Source organism: Xenia sp. Carnegie-2017, unplaced genomic scaffold (genome assembly GCF_021976095.1).
Source record: "Xenia sp. Carnegie-2017 unplaced genomic scaffold, XeniaSp_v1 HiC_scaffold_30, whole genome shotgun sequence".
Taxonomy (NCBI): domain Eukaryota; kingdom Metazoa; phylum Cnidaria; class Anthozoa; order Malacalcyonacea; family Xeniidae; genus Xenia; species Xenia sp. Carnegie-2017.
In genome coordinates, this window is record NW_025813494.1 from 300,093 (window position 1) to 320,541 (window position 20,449).

General features: G+C 34.1%; 1 protein-coding gene and 1 long non-coding RNA gene across 3 annotated transcripts; both read left to right on the forward strand.

Moving 5' to 3' along the window:
• Positions 1 to 2,119: 2,119 nt before the first annotated feature.
• Positions 2,120 to 3,890, forward strand: LOC124455214. Its single transcript, XR_006951776.1, has 3 exons — positions 2,120 to 2,130; positions 2,206 to 2,531; positions 3,641 to 3,890. It is a non-coding gene; the product is annotated as an uncharacterized LOC124455214 (long non-coding RNA).
• Positions 3,891 to 4,041: 151 nt separating this feature from the next.
• Positions 4,042 to 7,690, forward strand: LOC124455215 (putative proline-rich receptor-like protein kinase PERK6). Of its 2 annotated transcripts, XM_047005903.1 has the most exons (7): positions 4,042 to 4,279; positions 5,019 to 5,105; positions 5,330 to 5,458; positions 5,638 to 5,650; positions 5,930 to 5,993; positions 7,199 to 7,338; positions 7,509 to 7,690. In XM_047005903.1, coding segments are annotated over exons 2-7 (402 nt in total). In that variant the 5' UTR covers positions 4,042 to 4,279; positions 5,019 to 5,050; the 3' UTR covers positions 7,510 to 7,690. The 2 variants fall into 2 exon arrangements, with proteins under 2 accessions (XP_046861859.1, XP_046861862.1); XM_047005906.1 differs by lacking the exon at positions 4,042 to 4,279 and having other exon boundaries at positions 4,514 to 5,105.
• Positions 7,691 to 20,449: the final 12,759 nt, after the last annotated feature.

The window sequence follows — 20,449 nt, forward strand, 5'->3', positions numbered from 1 at the left end:
TCTGACTTATTTATGTTTTATTTAAAAGGCTTATACAAACTGAGGACTTAGGAGAACTTGAGAGAAAATCAGTGAAAGCTTGAGACCGAAGGTCGAGTTGTCGATGGTTGCACTTTTACCGCTTGATACTTCTCATAAACGTCTCCTCGATTTACCTAAGCCAGTGCAAACACAATCATCTTTTATTTCTTTAGAAACAGCAATAATGCAAACAGACAAATGTAAAACAAACATTTTAAAATGTATTCATGTGATTTGCAATTAATTTTCCTTCAAGTACTTATTTCCATATGAACTTTATGGTATTCAATTAGATTGCGCCCCCCACTTTGGGAGGAGCCTTTTATGCATATTTACCTATGAATATCAGAATTTGTTTGAATTTGATACTGTCACACCTTAAAATAAACTCCTTAGTGCAAACTGCTTAGCAACAGCAATCGAACATTCGAAAGTGAACATGTTTCTTACTTAGTTGAGCTGTTGAATGTTCAGTTTGTTGGTAGACCGATCGAGCACTTCAGAAGATCACACTTTAGCTGTCGTCTCAATATCTAGAAAATTAAATATTAAATACAAGAGACAAAAAGCCAAAGAAACAAGCCAAAATATCTGGGTGAGTCACATTTCGTATTTCGTTTATTGTTAATGCACATGTACTTGCTCTTGTAATCTTAAGAAAAAGATTGTTTTGCTGTAAGGTGCTGGCGTAAATATTCATTACACTTGCAAGACGCCATCACGCCGTGCATTGAATTCGCATTACGAAAATTATGGCGATTTAAATTCTGCGTAAAAGGATGTCACAAGAATAATATTTCCATAAAGGCAAATTTTGTTTGTACAAGTCATATTTTTCATCAAAAGCAGAAACGATGCTGAAACATAAGACAACTGACCTCCGTATAAAGTAAACATTTTAGTTTAAACGCTTCGACAAAGACAAAGCGTTAAATAAGCCGTTCGGTTTTATTCACTATGATGATATGATGTATGAATTTCGAGTTCAACGTTATATGACTTCCATGTACCCATATTGGTTTTCCGTCGGATGAAGTTAATTGTGATAACTCTTTGAATGTCTTCGTGGTGACAAATTTGAATATCGCCTAAAAACAATTGCCATAGCGAATGGACTGAGACCAAATAAAACCACGAAACCCTAGATAAAACCGAAAAAACTAAACAGAGAAAACGAAGAAAACATCAAGAGTTCGGAAAAGAACTATTTTAGCTTTGCATTTAGGCAAACAACTCGTCAGTTGTGAACATTTGTTATCTGTTTGGGTGAATCAACTTGTATATATATGATTGGTTTTGTTGATGACTCATCCAGCATGGGAGATGGGTCATCAAAATAAAGCCAATTTGAAAATGAACTACTTCTTAGTTTCCCTCAGTGAGAAACTAATTTTGTTTAGTTACTTTAAACAGGTCGACTAAACCGGACTGTTTCTGCTTATTGCATGCCTAGGTCGTATGGTCTAAGTATTACCATGGGAATTTATGCAATAAAGGTCACCGAACCTGACTGAGGCTTCCTGAGAGTTAATCCGGCCCTGGTTATATATGTATCATTATGCTATGTCTTTTATTTTCGTTGATCTATGCTCCTGCCTCCAGTAATACTTTGCTTTTCTACTCAAATCAATTTATTTCTTTCAACTTGTGAGTTTCTTTTATCGAATTGATGACCTTCCAAGTTTGTTTAATGTAGTAAAGTGTTGCAATTCGCTGTGAAATGCAAGTCTATCAACAATCGTAATAGAAAATACACTCAAACTGAAACTGTGAACTTATTACTTGATAATGATAGAGTTAGAATCGAAAGTTTTGAAAGAAAAATCATATTCGTTATATTTGTTTCCAAATTAATTAAGAAGAAAGAAACAGATAATTGATTTTATTAAAGAATGCATTTGAAATACTGCATTTACGGATTGAGCATCAAAGTATTCTGTAGATGATGTGGGTGCAGCTTGCTATATGGTGTGGTTGAAATTGAAAATGGTGCTCTTAACTCTAATGAATTCTAAAGCATTACATAATATTTGTATTTTTTAGGAAAATAATGAAGGCAAGTTTAAAATTTTAATCATGGCATTTCAATATTTATTTCATTTTGCAGAGGTACATAACTTTTACAACCATGCATCTATTGTTTTTATAATGGTTTTGACATATTAATATCAATTTCAATTTCAGGAACAATAACATCTCCACCTGATGGTCAAGATTTGTATTTTTACCTGGATCTTCTCACAATATAACTTGGACATTAAATGTTACTGGAAACATTAATTTATGGACTTGGGGTTTATACCTCGTGGTTCATCTTCCCCTCAACAAATTGCAAGATTATTCCTATTAGTGACAGACTCAATATTCACCATCACCTTTAACAGTGGAAGTTTTTAAATCTGGAACTTTGTGGCTGAAGAATGTAAATCAAAGTTACAATGGTGAATTTACATTAGCTATTTCAACTGTTCTTCCTACTCTTCGATCAAGAGTAAATGTTTATATTGCTGGTATGTTTAAATTATTTCAGTCTTTCTTGTGTTGTATGCATTGTTCTGAGTATTTAATGGGGAAACTTGGCCTGAAAATTTTCCAAAAACGTTATTACAGTTACTTGTTGTATTTAGAAATTAAACTGGTGCAGCTCAGTAAGTTAGAATAATATTGCCAACTTAGGAATCTTATTCATATAGCTACATTTAAAACAATCCAAATGGTAAAAATACAACCACAACACTTTAAACAAGGTGATGGCTCTTTGTGGTATTGCATGTCTATAAATTGTAAAATCAACAAATACATAGCTTTAATTTACACAAAAATGTATACATTTAGGTAGTCAGTAATTAGGCCCTCCTCTAGTTTGAATAACTGGATTAATGCGCTTTGGCATAGATGTAGTTAGTCTGGGCACAGTTGTAAAGCTGATTTCAACTCATCAATATTTTTGAAAAGTAAGAATTGTACCGATTTCTTCACAACTGCCCAAAGTTGTGATTGGTGTTGAATATGGTGAATTAATTGGCTATACAAGTTTGGCCAAACTCGTTAGTAATCAATTGGTATGAATATTTTACATTCAGCTCTGCCCAGCTGAATTCGTTTGAAAATACAATATTCAGCAATTATTGAAAGAGGTTGTGTGTAATATGAAGAATTATAAAGGCCTCGGTATATTTAACTGCTGGCAGAAGATCTACCAACTCCCAAAATTAAGTTCTCTTGTGACAGAAAATTAGATTAATTGTAATGAAATGTTCTTCTGATTCATGCAGGTTTTTACTTCTGACTTGTTGAGTGATATATGTTTTGTATATGAGAAAAGAAAGATTTAAAGACTCGTTTTAAAACATACGTAGGCAAATTGATAACTTTATCCAACTCTTTTCTGTCTTCCAGACCTAACGTGTGGCTCCTAAATAAATATGGCAACAAGTAAATGAATTTTGAGTCTAAGCCCAAATTAACACCAAGATGTTATTTATAGTCACAGCAAATTTTCCCATATTTTAAAATGTTGCTCTCCTATGTGTTACCAGATAAATTTGACTGTGCTTATCAAAACGGACTAATGACAACATATATTTAAGTGATGAAAATTTTATGCTTTTAATTTCAGTGAAACCAAATGTTGTACACAATTGTTCAAATCTTCTGGTTGTGAATGAAGGTGATAATGTGTCATGTGTATGTAGAGGTGAAGGAGGTAACCCTCCTGCTAATGTCACATGGTTTGATAAAAATAACAACATATTTGGTGATGATGTTGGAGTTGTAAGTAAGACATTAGTAATCACTAATGTTACAATGAATGATGGTGGAAATTACAGATGTAAAGCACAAAGTTATAATGATCCACGTTTTAGAGATGAAAATCCATTGAAATACAGAAAAGCTGCTTGTAAGTTTCATAATTTTGTTTCAAATTTCATTTTCGACGTTTGCAATTATAAAAACCTATAAAGACAGTAGAATATGAATTTTATTCTTTACAGATCCACCACAACAAACCAATATTACCATCAGTCCAATGTCAGTAAAAGATCATAAAGTGACAATAACCTGTGAATCAGATGGTTATCCTGAACCAACCTACACAATTTATCATAATGGTACTGGTAATATGCGTGTTGTCAGTAATGACAGGACATACATCATTCAATCTGTCAACTTCAATAACGCTGGTTCATATCGTTGTGAAGCAAAGAATAAACATGGAAGTGATTTATCTGATGTTAAAATCTGACTGTCAGCCGAGGTAACTTTAAGAATCTCAGTTTATCTCTTGTTGGACTTTTATTTTCATTATATACGAGCTATTTTGGTGGCAAAAATTGACGGGCTATGGTCATCTTAAAATATTAATGAAGTTCTTTTACTTCGCTGCACTTAAAACAGTCGTATGAAATTATATTAAACACTAGAAGATTGCTACGAATGCAACAGCTTTTCATTTTATTGCCGCACCAACTCAAGACTTTAGTTTCCGTCCGTTTCTTTATGAGATTGAACTATAGGTAGGCAGAAACATAACTTGTAGCGTACACTAAGTTGAGTGAGTACGCACATAACAAGAGAATCACAGCGTTATATCAATATCGCCAAAAAATACAGAAGTTTTCGTCGTTCAGTCGTCGATACAAACTAAAGTTTAAGTTAGGGGCTTAAAGAAAATACTGTTGTTTCTAGTGTGGTGAAGTAAATGTAGGGAGTTCAGTAACATTAACCATATTATTTCTTGCTATATGTATACATTCTTCAGTAAGCGTAAGTAAAAAAAATTTCACCATATCTGTATTTCATTTCAACGGTATTAAAGTTGCCTTAAACGTTAATTGCCTTGAGTTTATTAATTTAAATAGATTACTTGGCGCTTAAACTATTTTCATGTATTTCATGGCACTCTAAATGTGTTTTAACATACTATAAAAAACAGAAATAAAAGAATTTCATTAATGATGTAATTCTAATACGAACCATTTCTGTCAATGTGCTAGACCAACAAAGTTCTTCCAGTTCATTGCCGACAATGTCTTCATCGATGACCATTTTGCCATCAACTAGTTCCGCTCCCACTAATAACGGTAATTTTAACGTTTTCTGTTGTTAATTTCAAGTGGAAATATCATTTTGGAAATGTATCTTTAATGTTTTAAAGCTCTTTAAAATTCAGCAATTTTGTTCCCATTTAGGACGCTAACATACTTTAGTGTTCCTTTTTGCTTATGACAATTGTTTTAGTCTGGCTTTTGGCTATTTTAAATATTTGTTTGACCTAGTAGTTATTAATAACACTGTTGTTTGATAGAATTTATCAAAGTTCGCAAAGATGGCGACGGTGTATCAAACATCGGTCTTATCATTGGTATTGTCGTTGGAATGTTGTTCCTTCTCGCTATTCTAGTTGTCATTTTCTGCTGTTATAAATCAAAGCAAATGAAGTTCAACATAAGAATTTTTAATTAATTTTAATTTCAAACACTGCTGCATAAAACATTCATAAAACATTCATATAAGAATTTTCATGGTTGGAAACGTTGAGTAGATTTCTTTTATTTAAAAGCTGTCGTTTATGTCAAATTATTAACCATCTACTTTGTCTTCTTTTATTTGTAGAAAATGGATACCAGTAAGTGAATTGTTTGTTTTAATTGTGTTTGTATAATTTGTAATGGTGATAGTGTTTTGTCGCATGTATCAGTTATAAGGAAATATCGAACACGACGGGCCATTTGGCGCCGTGGTGAAAATAACGTAAAATAATGTGAGAAGGTCGTGTATAATTAAGTTTAACGTCTCATTGTTCGTGCTGTGAAGAACTTTGAGTAACTGTTTTGTTTACTATTAAGTTTTTCTCAGTTTCGTCCATATCATGTTCAAAATTTAATCATGGTTGTTAATGTTGCAGTGGTGAAAATGGTGTTGAACCTTTACCTGGAGCTAATAATGAACAACCCAATCATTATGAAGAGGTTGGAGAACTTAGTAGAGAAAATCCCTATAAATCTGTTGCTAATAAATATGAAACAGTAAATAATCCATCAACAAGTGATGAAAGTAAACCACCACCAAGTAAAGCAGCACCACATGTGTATGCCTCGATCAATAGAGAAAATAGAGAAGGAAATCCGGTTTTATGTTTGTAAATGATGATCGTCCAGGTTAATGAAGTCCTGAGAAGGACTGTTTTTGATGTTGTTGAGACGTTTGACAACCTTAGCGGTAATTATCTTCAAGTCATTTTGACTCTAAATGACCTATCAATAACTTCTTATCTTTCAATCCTTCTCAAGACATTAACTGGACGATCGTAAACATATTTGTCACACTTTATTGAAATCCGGTTTTATTGTGGATCTTTGTCATTTATTATTTACAAATAGGATTTGTGCATTTATTTTGTTTTGTTGGATTGGTGATGATTTTGAATGCATCATGGAGATTATGGGGTGTTAAAAATTTCTCATATTTGAAAACACCCGCATTTGGAATTTATACTATTCAGCAATACATTGATCCCCAAAGACCTGTAAACGCAATTGAAAACAATACGTACGGTGATTTCCATTGAAACTTGATTTTACATAGGCGATTCTCTCTAGTAAACGCTTTGACTCAAATAGTCGCACCCCACACATTGCCATTGTTAACAGTGGGCTATCGATTGGGCTAAGAAACCGTATATTTAGTCTTGACTTTGTTTTTATTTGTTTTTGTTTTTTTTGGTGATAGAGAAACCGTATATTTAAGAAACCGCATATTTAGTCTTGACTTTGTTTTATTTGTTTTGTTTTTGGTGATAGAGAATGATGTAAACGTCTTTCTATTTAACTCCTTGTGTCAATTGAAGGCCCCCTCCTTTCTAGGCTGCTATTTCATTTATTTAACGTCCTGTGTTTATTAGGTCATTTGATGTATAAAAACCTATAAATATTTTATCATCTTATGTATATATGATAAAATATATCGTTAAACTGATAAGTTTCTCCGATTTTTATATATAATTATATATTGAGCTTTCGACTCGATGCTTCCTGCCTTCAGAATTTATGAAGTTATTAGCTTATTACAATCCGGCGAAACTTTCAATTTTGAACAAAATTATGTCTGATTACAAATTTTGAAGCTGATAAAATATACATATACAATGACAATATATACGTATGTTTTTATTTAGTTACACTCCTCTGTTGAGTCAGACAAAGGGCGTCCTGCACCAACTCCATATGCCATTACTCCAATGAGGAGTAAACCGGCACCTGTCGAGGAAAAGACGACAAGACATACGATGACAAAAGGAGATGAAAAGATGGAATAGTAAGTTTTATCTTTTGGAAAAGATCCACAAAGCTCGACGTCATTAGTTGATGGTTGAAGAAAAAAGTAAAAATAGATTCATTTGTTGAATATTTTTTTAAAAAATTCCGAAAACATGTTTTCTTTTATCTTATTACGGTAGTTTAATTCTTATTATAAATTTCCTTTAGAACTGGCGATCGTCGTTAATAACAACTAGAATTACGTAAAGACTGTTACTACATTTTATAAAGTTTTACTTTGTTCTTCGTTGTATAATCTAGATTTGATCTCTAAACAGTATTAAACCGAACACTTTATGATTGTGTCTGTGTACATAATCTTTAGCCATGAACAAACTTGAATCTTGGCATCTATGCTACAGTTTGTGAATATTTTACTTTCCTTTATAAGCAACAACATTACACACTGACTTTAACACAGCATTTTGAATAGAATAGTTTTAATCGTACTTTTACTTTTATTATTTTAATTATCATGGTTAAACCATTTAAACTTTTATTTACATAGAATTTAAGTGTAGAAATTAGATAGAAAAATCAAAGCAATGTCAAGAATTGGGATGGCAAACTCTTTAAATTACTTCTTTACGATTGAATGATTTCATATGCAAACCTTGTCTTTTGGTAGTAAAGTAGTTAAGAAAGTGCTTCTCTACATATCAGGTATTAAATAAAGTTAGCAACAGTAAGAAATATAAGTATAAATATGTTCAACCGTCTTCTAGTAAGCAAAAACGTTAAAAAACGTTAAGACTGACATTATCCACGGTTCTGGCCTTACTCGATCTCATTTTCCAGATGAATATGTTTGTGATTTTTTAAAGAGCAGCTTTTGCGGATGCAAATATATATTTAGTTGAACATAAAGAAAACGCTGCCTCTGGCCTGCACTTCTCTGATGATTAAACAATTTCTGTTTTTGATGACCTAAACAAGTCCCAACAGCGTCAATTTTTTTTATTAAATGTCCCCACAGTGTTTACACACTTTTATACTTGTCCCAACTGTGTTTACACTTTACGAGTCCCCATTAGGACGTTTTCATAATTACAACACGTCCCAGAATGATGAAAAGTGTAGTCCCAGAATGATGAAAAAAGTGAAGTCCCAGAATGATGTGCTATGCAGGTATGTGTCTTTGTAACAAGTAATAGATTTCAAAGAAACTTGAAATACGTCAGTTTATACATATTCCTCTCTCCCCACCATTAACGATCTTGCCACGTGTCTGTCGTAAAAGAAATTGTGAAATTTATCATGAAAAATGTTTTGCTAATTCTTAGATGTACATACAAATAAGGATTAACCAATAGATCTTATTTTGCTTTGACTTAAAATGATATAATCATTAAGTTTTATCTTTACGCTGTTGACAACTCTTGCATGTTTGTTTGTCAAGGCGGAAAACGTTGATTGCTATTAAAGAAGACATATTCTATAAATGTCACGAAAACGTCTAAAACTTCAACTCCCGTGTCACAAATGAAAGTATCAAGTGTAAAGTAAAGATTGACTTTCATAATTTATTAGTAGCTACTATATAAAAGCACGTCAAATCTTTGTTGCCATTATTTGGAAACAAGATCTTGGAGGAGTTACCTAAAGTGGAAAGTAAGGTCTCTTTTTCTTTGTATTTTAATTAAAACATGTTTTATCAATTTCGCCGCGTTTTGCTTAGTTTGAGCTGAATAGTCTTTTATCAGTCTACTATCTTCAAATTACTGTTTTCAATTACTGATTTCAAATTAGTTGCTATCAAACTCTACTGTTGCTGTACCATTTTGTAGATGGAATCTTCCTCTTTTCAATAGTTGACGCAATTGACTCGCTAAACTTATTGCTTTCCATATCCTATGGCCTTCTTGACAAATGAGGCATTTCATGTTTGATGTTCTCCTTTCTTTAAAGTTTCCATCTCTACCGTTCTCTCGTTTGTACGCTCCAGCTACAAACGAACTAGTTCTCTCAGAGGGACCCTTTTCCCATCTAATCTCTTACCTCCATCTTTCCTTACGACGCCAGAACAGAGATCTCCGAATTCATTGTTCACGAGTTTGGCTCTTTCTTCACAAACAAAGGAGATCTTTAAATTTAGGTCTAGAACCAGATTCGATAATAGAGCCCGCACATTCTGTCCACCTAACTCTCATAAATAGTGGTAGCTTACGATTTAATTCACGTAGGGTGTTCATATGGTCCAGCTCGCTTTCATATTCTGGCCCCATACTAGCAAGGGTTCTGTTTGCCACTTCCAGATGTCGAGTTAACTCCAACAAACTTGGTCCATCTGCTTGCTTCAATAGCGGCAAATTCATCAACTTTAGAACGTGAGCCTTTGCAATTATGCGCGGTTTGCCAAAATTTTCATACAGTGTATATCCAGTAGGATTGTGTATCTCAATAGCATCACGTGCTTTACCAGTGCAATGTTGTATTGGAGTTGAGTGAGTAAGAGATTATCTGGATTGTCCTTTTCTAAGCAAGTCTCAAAATTATGCATGAAAGGCATAATTTATTGCATCACCCTCAAAGTGCATATATTTGATTTTTGGCGAAACTACTTCTCTCAAGGCTTTACTATCTCGTCTCCTCCTCCTTCTTCCTTTAATTGGATCTGTTCGGCTTTTTGTTCAATTAAGTTCGTCATAGAAGCTGATTGTGATTCGCCTTCCGACGATCTTACAGTTTGATCTGGATTAGTTTTAGTTTTCTACGTTGGTACCTCCGACTGTTTTATTTGTGGTTCGGATTGATCTACTTCAACGATTTTCTCAAGTCCCCAACATTCCCTGGCTGGGGTATGCCTATGTTTGTACTAGCGAACTTTGCGGAACATACGCCTTTGCAAACGGTGACAGGTTTTTTGTTAGTTTTGATACCGTTACCGCTGTGGTCTTACCGTGGTCTTCTTCGAGTTCGATCTTTGCTTTTTCGCAGCAAGTGTTAAGGCTCACCAACGCTCCCTTTTCTTCCATTTTGGCTTCCATAGCCTCCTTTTTAAATCTTAATTCTGCCATTTTCCTTTCAAGTTCATGTTGTTTCGCTAACTGATCTCTCTTCAGCTGTGCAGGGCTAACATTTCTTTCCTTCTGGACACTATTGAAGACTTGGAACTATGGCTCCTTGACTTACTTGTTGAGCTTCTACTTGTTAGTAATGAAGGCGAACTAACCTCTTCTCCTCGTTGCTTTGCTTCTAATTTGGCATTCCTTTGCCAAGATCTGACCATTTCGTCCAGATGCACCTTTTGCCATCTGTTCTTTGTAGCTACGATTTGCTATTTCTCTTTCTTCATCTGGACGATTCAAAGATTATTTCGTATGAATGTTTTATGCAGTGCGGTGTTTATCATATCTGATATGATAATTCAAGGTATTTCATTATGAATGTTTTATGCAGTGCGGTGTTTATCATGAGTGATCATATCTCATTTAATTCAAGGTATTGTTCGTGAATGTCAACGAACGCCTTCCAATTATCATCATATTGTTTTTGCGTCTCTTGATTTTTGTCCAATGTTGCACCAAGAATGAATGCCTTCTTGTAACCATCCCTGATTCGAGTCAATAACGTTTATTGTTTCGTTTCGGTCTTCTCTATATTTGATTCCGATATTGGGTATTTAGTTCATTGTCGAACACTGTAAAGCCTACGTGTCTGAAGCCACTCAGATCTCGTTTTCTGTTCGACAATCCGCTCATTTGCAACACTATCGGCCAAGATTTTACTGACATAATCAGACTCCCAACTGTCAATCATTCCATATAATAATCCCAAAGGTTTTGTTGCGATGTCCCGTCCCGATTAAGCAAGTATATTCAGATAGCCGTTTCCTTCGAGCAATTAAATACATCGTCTGTAACGAGCGAACATAAATGAAAAACACCGTCCCTGACGCGAGAATATAGTTGAGATACAGATGAGATTCACCGTCCCTGACAAGCGAATATAGATGAAATACACGAATATAGATGAGATTCACCGTCCCTGACAAGCGAATATACATGAAATACACGAATATAGATGAGATCACCGTCCCCTGACAAGCGAATATAGATGAAATACACCGTCCCTGACGCGCGAATATATTGTTTACCAATTAACAATCGCGGTGTTTAGGTCCTTAACTGTTACTATCAAGTCGTCATACAACTTTGGATTAAGCAATTTAATGAAACAAACCAAATTACAATTTACTACCAAATTACTATCTTCAAATTACTGTTTTCGAATTACTGTTTTCAAATACTTTAAGGACCGTTTGGTCCCACGTACAATTCAACTACAACCAAATTGTGTTTTACTCTTATTAGACAACAACACCCTTTAAAAGGTGAAGGTAAGTTAAGACATCATTAGAACAGAGAAATTAGAGAGAGAAGAAAGAGAATTGAAGATTAAAATGAATTTTCAAGGTAAGATAGTGTACAACATTGCAATAAAAATACTTTAAAACTACGTTATCTTGTATTAGATATAAATGTTATTTTGATATTCATAGTCTAAAAGACTCTTAAAACAAGTTTTCATCAGGATGAAATAGAATTACATTACTTTATTTAGCAAAATCCACATAACATAAATCACCAAACGTTGTGATTATTTTAAAAGCTACAATTAGTCCATGTGACTATAAAATATCGCATAAAATATAGAAATAGAAAATATATTTTCAATGGCACAACACGTGTTACAAAACGATATTACATTACATGTACAATTGTACATTTTATCCTCAACACGTTAAACAATTAGGGAAACCCCAAACACTTACGAAAAATAGTAAAATAATTAACAGTTAGGAGAATGGGGAAGTCCCTCTAAACATTATCCATCCTCGTCCTGAATTTGTTCATGATTTGGATGTATGAGCTATTTTATAGCAATTACCATGAGAAATCATTTTATTTTAGTTAAACTTATCATATTCTTATCACGCTATTGTTTTAGAGGCTTTACGTAAAGGTGAAAAGTATCATTTACATCTTAACAACATTAAATATAATTGGACTAAAGGGGCAATATTTAGCAACAACGAAAGATTGTTTATATACAAAAATCTCCTCGAAACAGCAAAATTAGCTCACAAAATGTGCTGTAAAGCTGTAAAAAGCTTGGTTAGTATGTGTTATCATTTTAAACAAAAACAAATCGTCATCACTCTAGATTAGATTTATGGATGACTTTAAATTATTCATTCCATGGATTATCTTCAAACTTCCATATTCTATTACCTGGAGTTATCGTGGTTGCGAAAATACTCAATGGTTTCCGTAAACATTTCTGAAACGATAACACTGGTCGAATTCTTGTACTTTCTATGCTCCAGTATTGGTGGGGGTGGTATAGTTAAATAAAAAATGTACCGTTTTCAAATGACTTCTCTGAATTTCAAGGGTTCAAAAGGAGGAAAGCCAGTGTGTTCAATTTCCATTACACCATTAAACCTTACAGTAAGTCAAACACATTAGAAAAATGTTAAACATTACACATAGTAAGCACTTAGGCAAGTTTAAGCAATATTTTTACCGTACTTCGAAGAAATATAATAAAGTAAGTCTTCTCGTGTTTATAGGAAATAGATAAGTTAAACCAAAGAAAACAAAAATTTATCATATTTTACAAAATGTTAAATGAATTAAATGTGGACATACAGAAGCAACCTGAAAAGATTCCACTGTCGTTTGATGAAGTGAAACACCTCAAATCAAAAATCAAAGACATTGTTAAAACTGCGATGTATATGGTAGGTATAAAACGAATTCGATAATAGTGTAATATTAAATTATTGATACATATCTGCTGACTTATGTAAAAACCACATAAATTCTTTCATTTTTTAAACAGTTTAGAACAGATACACTATTTTTTAGACAATGCATATGCCAAACAGCGTTAAAGAAAAACCTAAAAGAAAAATGTAAAATTTAACCTCACATACAATCAATCAAGAAGAGCGCGATAAATTATTTCAGTGTCTACAAATTGAATTGTTCTATTCGATTAATTTCTACGATAGTATGGTAAAGATCTTGACAAAGAATAGATCTATTTTGGTATGAGTAGTGTTAGTAAGGAACTGTAATACTTAGCTAGATTATAATACAGTTAGATATATACATATAACACAGAATAAATAACTATGAAACTATTAAATGGTTTTGTATATCATTAGACAATCTTGACTCAATCACACGTGCACAGCAATTGTAGGCTAAGTTTCAATTTGATCTACCTATATGTGTCATCACCAATGTGCAAGCTCATACATGTCAAGAACAGTATGACATTCATACATGTTTTTTGTGCAGTGTAATCATTGTATGGTTAAATATTATGTACACAACATTCATAGCTAAATTTCTACTATCAAACATAGGTGCAATGCTTACTTTCATAGTCATTTAGTCTGCACAAATATAAGTTGAAACGTGAGTATGCTCTTCCTATTGTTCTTTGTACTTTCCACTGAAAATGGACTTTCTGTCCCAGGAGATAAAGCACCTGATCAAAATCTGGATATAAAAGAATACAATCAAAATGACCAATTTCTCTCAGATGCTTGTTGTGTGCCAATTGTTTTGCAATTTCCTTGTCTTAAACAGCAAGATGAGAATAATTTTTTCGCACTTCTTCAATTAGAAGAGAACTTCCTCAATTTTCAATTTTCTACCGTCACCATCAACCTCTGCAACTCCTACATTGATCTATAAAAATAAGAATTAATAAATAAGAAATGGACAGATTTAAGGTTTGAAAGTACAATTAAAACTGTGTAATTAGACATTAAAACATTATGACATATATCTGATGTAAAGCACTCCCTTTACAAGTTCATCTTTGTCCATTTTCTTTTGACATGTGAATACACGTTCATTTTTTCGTTTTTGAATGGAGTTAATCTCTTCTTCTTGAGCCTTCTTTCCATAAGCTCACAGAACCTTAGAGGCTCCTTAGTGCTAGTAGAACCATGCTATAAGATGAACTGTGAGATAAACTTTCAAATCGTCGGCAGTGGAGGAGTTTCTTGCTCTGCATTTTTAGTCATTTCTGCTCCGCAGTTTCCACAGAAATTGGCTTGTTTATGGTTAATGACTGTGCTACATGTCACTCAAAACATCTAAAAATTTGTCTATTGACAACTATGTTTTAGCGAAAAAAATAAACAAAACCCTCTCGGATCTCGTACAACGCAAATTTGATTAAATTTCACAAGTCCGAAGACAAAATATTAAGAATTTAATGAATTTGCATCATGAATCGTGTGGTGAGATTCTTACCACAGAATAAAATATGCAGAAGAGTCACCGTGTCGGAACTTCTGATGTTTATGTCCTCGCGCCATAGCGGCGTTCCGTTCCGGTCATAATTATATAAGTTGATCAAACGAAAAACAATCGCTCATAAATATAGAACTTTCAAAGTTGAAGTTCGCAAAACTAAAACAAAATGCCCAATGTCAATAGCAAACATCGATGCATACAGTCGAACCGCTCAAAATAAATCGAAGTGCAAAAATATAAGTCGAAGAGCGGAAGTCACTGAGATATTATGGATATGGTCTATGGTCATACAAAACCATTCAAACCTACTTAATAAGATATAACTATGACTCATATCAAAATGGCGGACAACTTAAATGAAATAGTTGGCGTGTTGTGTCATCTCTTCAAATTTACCGGACTGCTTCCAGCAATACCCCAAGCAGAAGCGATGATAGTATTCTAGTAGCAGGTCCTTTGGCTCAGTTGAAGAAGAAATCGGCCAAATTTCAAATTCCTCGTGTGTCGTCGGGAATTGCTAATAGGATTCTTAGTTCCAGAAGAAGTGAAAGAGAGGTCGGTTTATCCTTACACTACAAAACAAAAGGGAAATACAAAGCCAAACCTGCAGAGTTGGTTATAAAAAGACGTGTGTCTTCTACCTAATCCAGATTGGGATCAAGTCCCTCGGCGACAAGTAAAGGAAGACCTCGTGAAAGAAGTTTATTGTTGACGCATGGAGTCTTGATAAATCGTGGTCAGAAGATCAATTACGAGCGGAATTACACAGTATTTTCAAAGCATATTACAGGACAAACACGTAAGCTATTAAGTATGTAGTATTCAATTTGTATCTTTGCAGTGGTTGATGGGTTAAATACTTAAATACAATTAATTTTTCCAAGCTTTGAGTTTGTAAAGTCTGTGGAAATGGCATCGCTTAATTAAACTGCCACAAGGGCAAGAAGCAAATTTATGCCAAAATAATACGACACATTAGTGGGACTGGACCAATTTATATCCGCTCTCTAGTAAAGATTGACAGTGATGAGGTACTGCAACTCTTTATTATATGCCTTAAGATTACACACTCCACATTATGACTGTAGATTAATTGCTAGTTCAGTTAAGCTCTAGCGATTACAAAATCATGCATTATGATGAGTTTTATTCAGGATGATGACATTGTTGAATTGATGATAATGTGAATAATTTTGTCAGAAGTGATATGAGATGTTATGTATCACGCAATTTGGTCAATCAAAGGCAAAGCAGTGAGCAATATGTTACTGTTATTCCCCTACACTCGTCGCTCCCAATTGCTTGTGAGACAGGTGAAACTTCCGATGGCATAAGTTCTTTAAATCTCTGTGCATGAAAAGCAGAAACTAGATGAAATGTTCTAAATTGTCCTGCTGAAGTGTTTGCACAAGCTGTAAATTGTACAACACTTGATCTGGCTGTGAACTATGTTATAAGTCATATACCTTCCAAGTCAGGTAATTATTTCCAGGTAGTTAAGAAAGTTTACATAGTCAACAAATTTGGATAAAGTAATGTAAATTTTCACATTTTTTTCAGATGAACAACAATTTGATGGATCTAAAATTGAGGAGGATGCATGTTTAGACCTATACTCTACAACCCATCCCTGGGACTCCTACACGCTTGACAGTCACTAAATCACTATACAAAGGTACTAGCAGGTGACTTTAGCCACCTGCTAGTTTAGTAGTAATTATGTAAATTGCAGATCATTAGCATCACTTTTAAAATTCTCGTTTGCTTGATATTCAGAGACAAAAGCAAAGTTAAGAGACCGAGTTGGTGATTCCGTTTTTACTAGAAGATATAAAGTAAATGGTTTGAACCTGGAGTATCGTTACATGTTTGTAAATGTAAAGATGTCCAAGTTGGTATAGTCTGAGAAAGTCAAAACAGTCTTCTAGGACTATACCATCTGAACGATCTACATTAAACTATAAAATGAAAGTTAGCCCAATCTGTCTTCAAAATTTTGTTTTGTCTTGAAAATCACGAAGAGAAGATGTTTATATTCGGAATCCGTTTCATTTTGTTCTATCTGAAGTTGCCTGCTTGTCCTGGTCATTAACATCATATTTTATTTAGAAATCAATTGTTTTTACAGTGAGTGAATACCAAATATTTACATGAAGGACCAAATTTGTAGTTGTAGGCTGGCTACGTCACTGTCTCTATATCGTACGATGACTTTAACTATAAACATTCAAAGGCTGGCTACGTCACTGTGCTACATCGTACTATGATGACTTTTAACTATAAACATTCAAAGGCTGGCTACGTCACTGTCTTTACATCGTACGATGACTTTAACTATAAACATTCAAGGCTGGCTACGTCACTGTCTCTACATCGTACGATGACTTTTAACTATAAACATTCAAAGGATGGCTACGTCACTGTCTTTACATCGTACGATAACTTTTAACTATAAACATTCAAAGACTGGCTACGTCACTGTCTCTCTACATCGTACGATAACTTTTAACTATAAACACTCAAAGGCTGGCTACGTCACTGTCTTTATATCGTACGATGACTTTTAACTATAAACATTCTAAGGCTGGCTACGTCACTGTCTCACATCGTACGATGACTTTTACCTATAAACACTCAAAGGCTGGCTACGTCACTGTCTTTACATCGTACGATGACTTTTAACTATAAACATTCAAAGGCTGGCTACGTCACTGTTTCTACATCGTACTATGACTTTTAACTATAAACATTCAAAGGCTGGCTACGTCACTGTCTTTACATCGTACTAAGACTTTTAACTATAAACATTCAAAGGCTGGCTACGTCACTGTTTCTACATCGTACTATGACTTTTAACTATAAACATTCAAAGGCTGGCTACGTCACTGTCTTTACATCGTACTAAGACTTTTAACTATAAACATTCAAGGCTGGCTACGTCACTGTTTCTACATCGTACTATGACTTTTAACTATAAACATTCAAAGGCTGGCTACGTCACTGTCTTTACATCGTACGATGTTTTAACTATAAACATTCAAAGGCTGGCTACGTCACTGTTTCTACATCGTACTATGACTTTTAACTATAAACATTCAAAGGCTGGCTACGTCACTGTCTTTACATCGTACTAAGACTTTTAACTATAAACATTCAAAGGCTGGCTACGTCACTGTTTCTACATCGTACTATGACTTTTAACTATAAACATTCAAAGGCTGGCTACGTCACTGTCTTTACATCGTACTAAGACTTTTAACTATAAACATTCAAAGGCTGGCTACGTCACTGTTTCTACATCGTACTATGACTTTTAACTATAAACATTCAAAGGCTGGCTACGTCACTGTCTTTACATCGTACGATGACTTTTAACCATAAACATTCATACCTTTTAATGAATGACAAGCGTCTCTACTCAGGTCGGTTATCAAAGAGTTCTCAATCTAGATGACGAAAGCAAAATGTACGTGACGACTATCGCGATGAAGCCTACAATATTTGGTAAGTTTGTTACAACCTCATATATGAGGCGCCGTTCGTTGCAAAAATCAAAAATGTTATTCTCATGTATTGAATTGCTCTCATCATACATTGAATTCGTTATCCACATGATTCATAGACTGAAATCCTTTCATTCCATATTAAAAAGCCATAGACTTTTGATTTTCTAAATTTTCACTTTGTTTTGTAAAATCTCACTTTGTTTTTGTATAAATTTCACTTTGTGTGTCTCTATATCGTTGATGACTTTTAACTATAAACATTCAAAGGCTGGCTACGTCACTGTTTCTACATCGTTACTATGACTTTTAACTATAAACATTCAAAGGCTTGCTACGTCACTGTCTTTACATCGTACGATGACTTTTAACTATAAACATTCAAAGGCTGGCTTCGTCACTGTTTCACATCGTACTATGACTTTTAACTATAAACATTCAAAGTCTGGCTACGTCACTGTCTTTACATCGTACGATGACTTTTAACTATAAACATTCAAAGGCTGGCTACGTCACTGTCTTTACATCGTACGATGACTTTTAACTATAAACATTCAAAGGCTGGCTACGTCACTGTCTTTACATCGTACGATGACTTTTAACTATAAACATTCAAAGGCTGGCTACGTCACTGTTTTACATCGTACTATGACTTTTAACTATAAACATTCAAAGGCTGGCTACATTTTCATCTTTACATCGTACGATGACTTTTAACTATAAACATTCAAAAGGCTAGTCATATTCATTCTACATCGTACGATGACTTTTAACTATAAACATTCAAAGGCTGGCTACGTCACTGTCTTTACATCGTACGATGACTTTTAACTATAAACATTCAAAGGCTGGCTACGTCACTGTCTTTACATCGTACGATGACTTTTAACTATAAACATTCAAAGGCTGGCTACGACACTCTCTTTACATCGTACTATGACTTTTAACTATAAACATTCATACCTTTAATGAATGACAAGCGTCTCTACTCAGGTCGGTTATCAAAGACTTCTCAATCTAGATGACGAAAGCAAAATGTACCACGTGACGACTATCGCGATGAAGCCTACAATATTTGGTAAGTTTGTGCAACTCTATATGAGGCGCCGTTCGTTGCAAAATCAAAATGTTATTCTCATGTATTGAATTGCTCTCATCATACATTGAATTCGTTATCCACATGATTCATAGACTGAAATCCTTTCATTCCATATTAAAAAGCCATAGACTTTTGATTTTGCTAAATTTTCACTTTGTTTTTGTAAAAATCTCACTTTGTTTTTGTATAAATTTCACTTTGTGTGTCTCTATATCATACGATGACTTTTAACTATAAACATTCAAAGGCTGGCTACGTCACTGTCTCTACATCGTACGATGACTTTTACCTATAAACACTCAAAGGCTGGCTACGTCACTGTTTCTACATCGTACTATTACTTTTAACTATAAACATTCAAAGGCTGGCTACGTCACTGTCTTTTACATCGTACGATGACTTTTAACTATAAACATTCAAAGGCTGGCTACGTCACTGTTTCTACATCGTACTATGACTTTTAACTATAAACATTCAAAGGCTGGCTACGTCACTGTCTTTACATCGGATGACTTTTAACTATAAACATTCAAAGGCTGGCTACGTCACTGTTTCTACATCGTACTATGACTTTTAACTATAAACATTCAAAGGCTGGCCACGTCACTGTCTTTATATCGTACAATGACTTTTAACTATAAACATTCAAAGGCTGGCCACGTCACTGTCTTTATATCGTACGATGACTTTTAACTATAAACATTCAAAGGCTGGCTTCGTCACTGTCTTTACATCGTACGATGACTTTTAACTATAAACATTCAAAGGCTGGCTACGTCACTGTCTTTACATCGTACTATGACTTTAACTATAAACATTCAAAGGCTGGCTACGTCACTGTCTTTTACATCGTACGATGACTTTTAACTATAAACATTCAAAGGCTGGCTACGTCACTGTCTTTACATCGTACGATGACTTTTAACTATAAACATTCAAAGGCTGGCCACGTCACTGTCTTTACATCGTACTAACTATAAACATTCAAAGGCTGGCTACGTCACTGTCTTTACATCGTACGATGACTTTTAACTATAAACATTCAAAGACTGGCTACGTCACTGTCTTTACATCGTACTATGACTTTTAACTATAAACATTCAAAGGCTGGCTACGTCACTGTCTTTGTCGTACGATGACTTTTAACTATAAACATTCAAAGACTGGCTACGTCACTGTCTTTACATCGTACGATGACTTTTAACTATAAACATTCAAAGACTG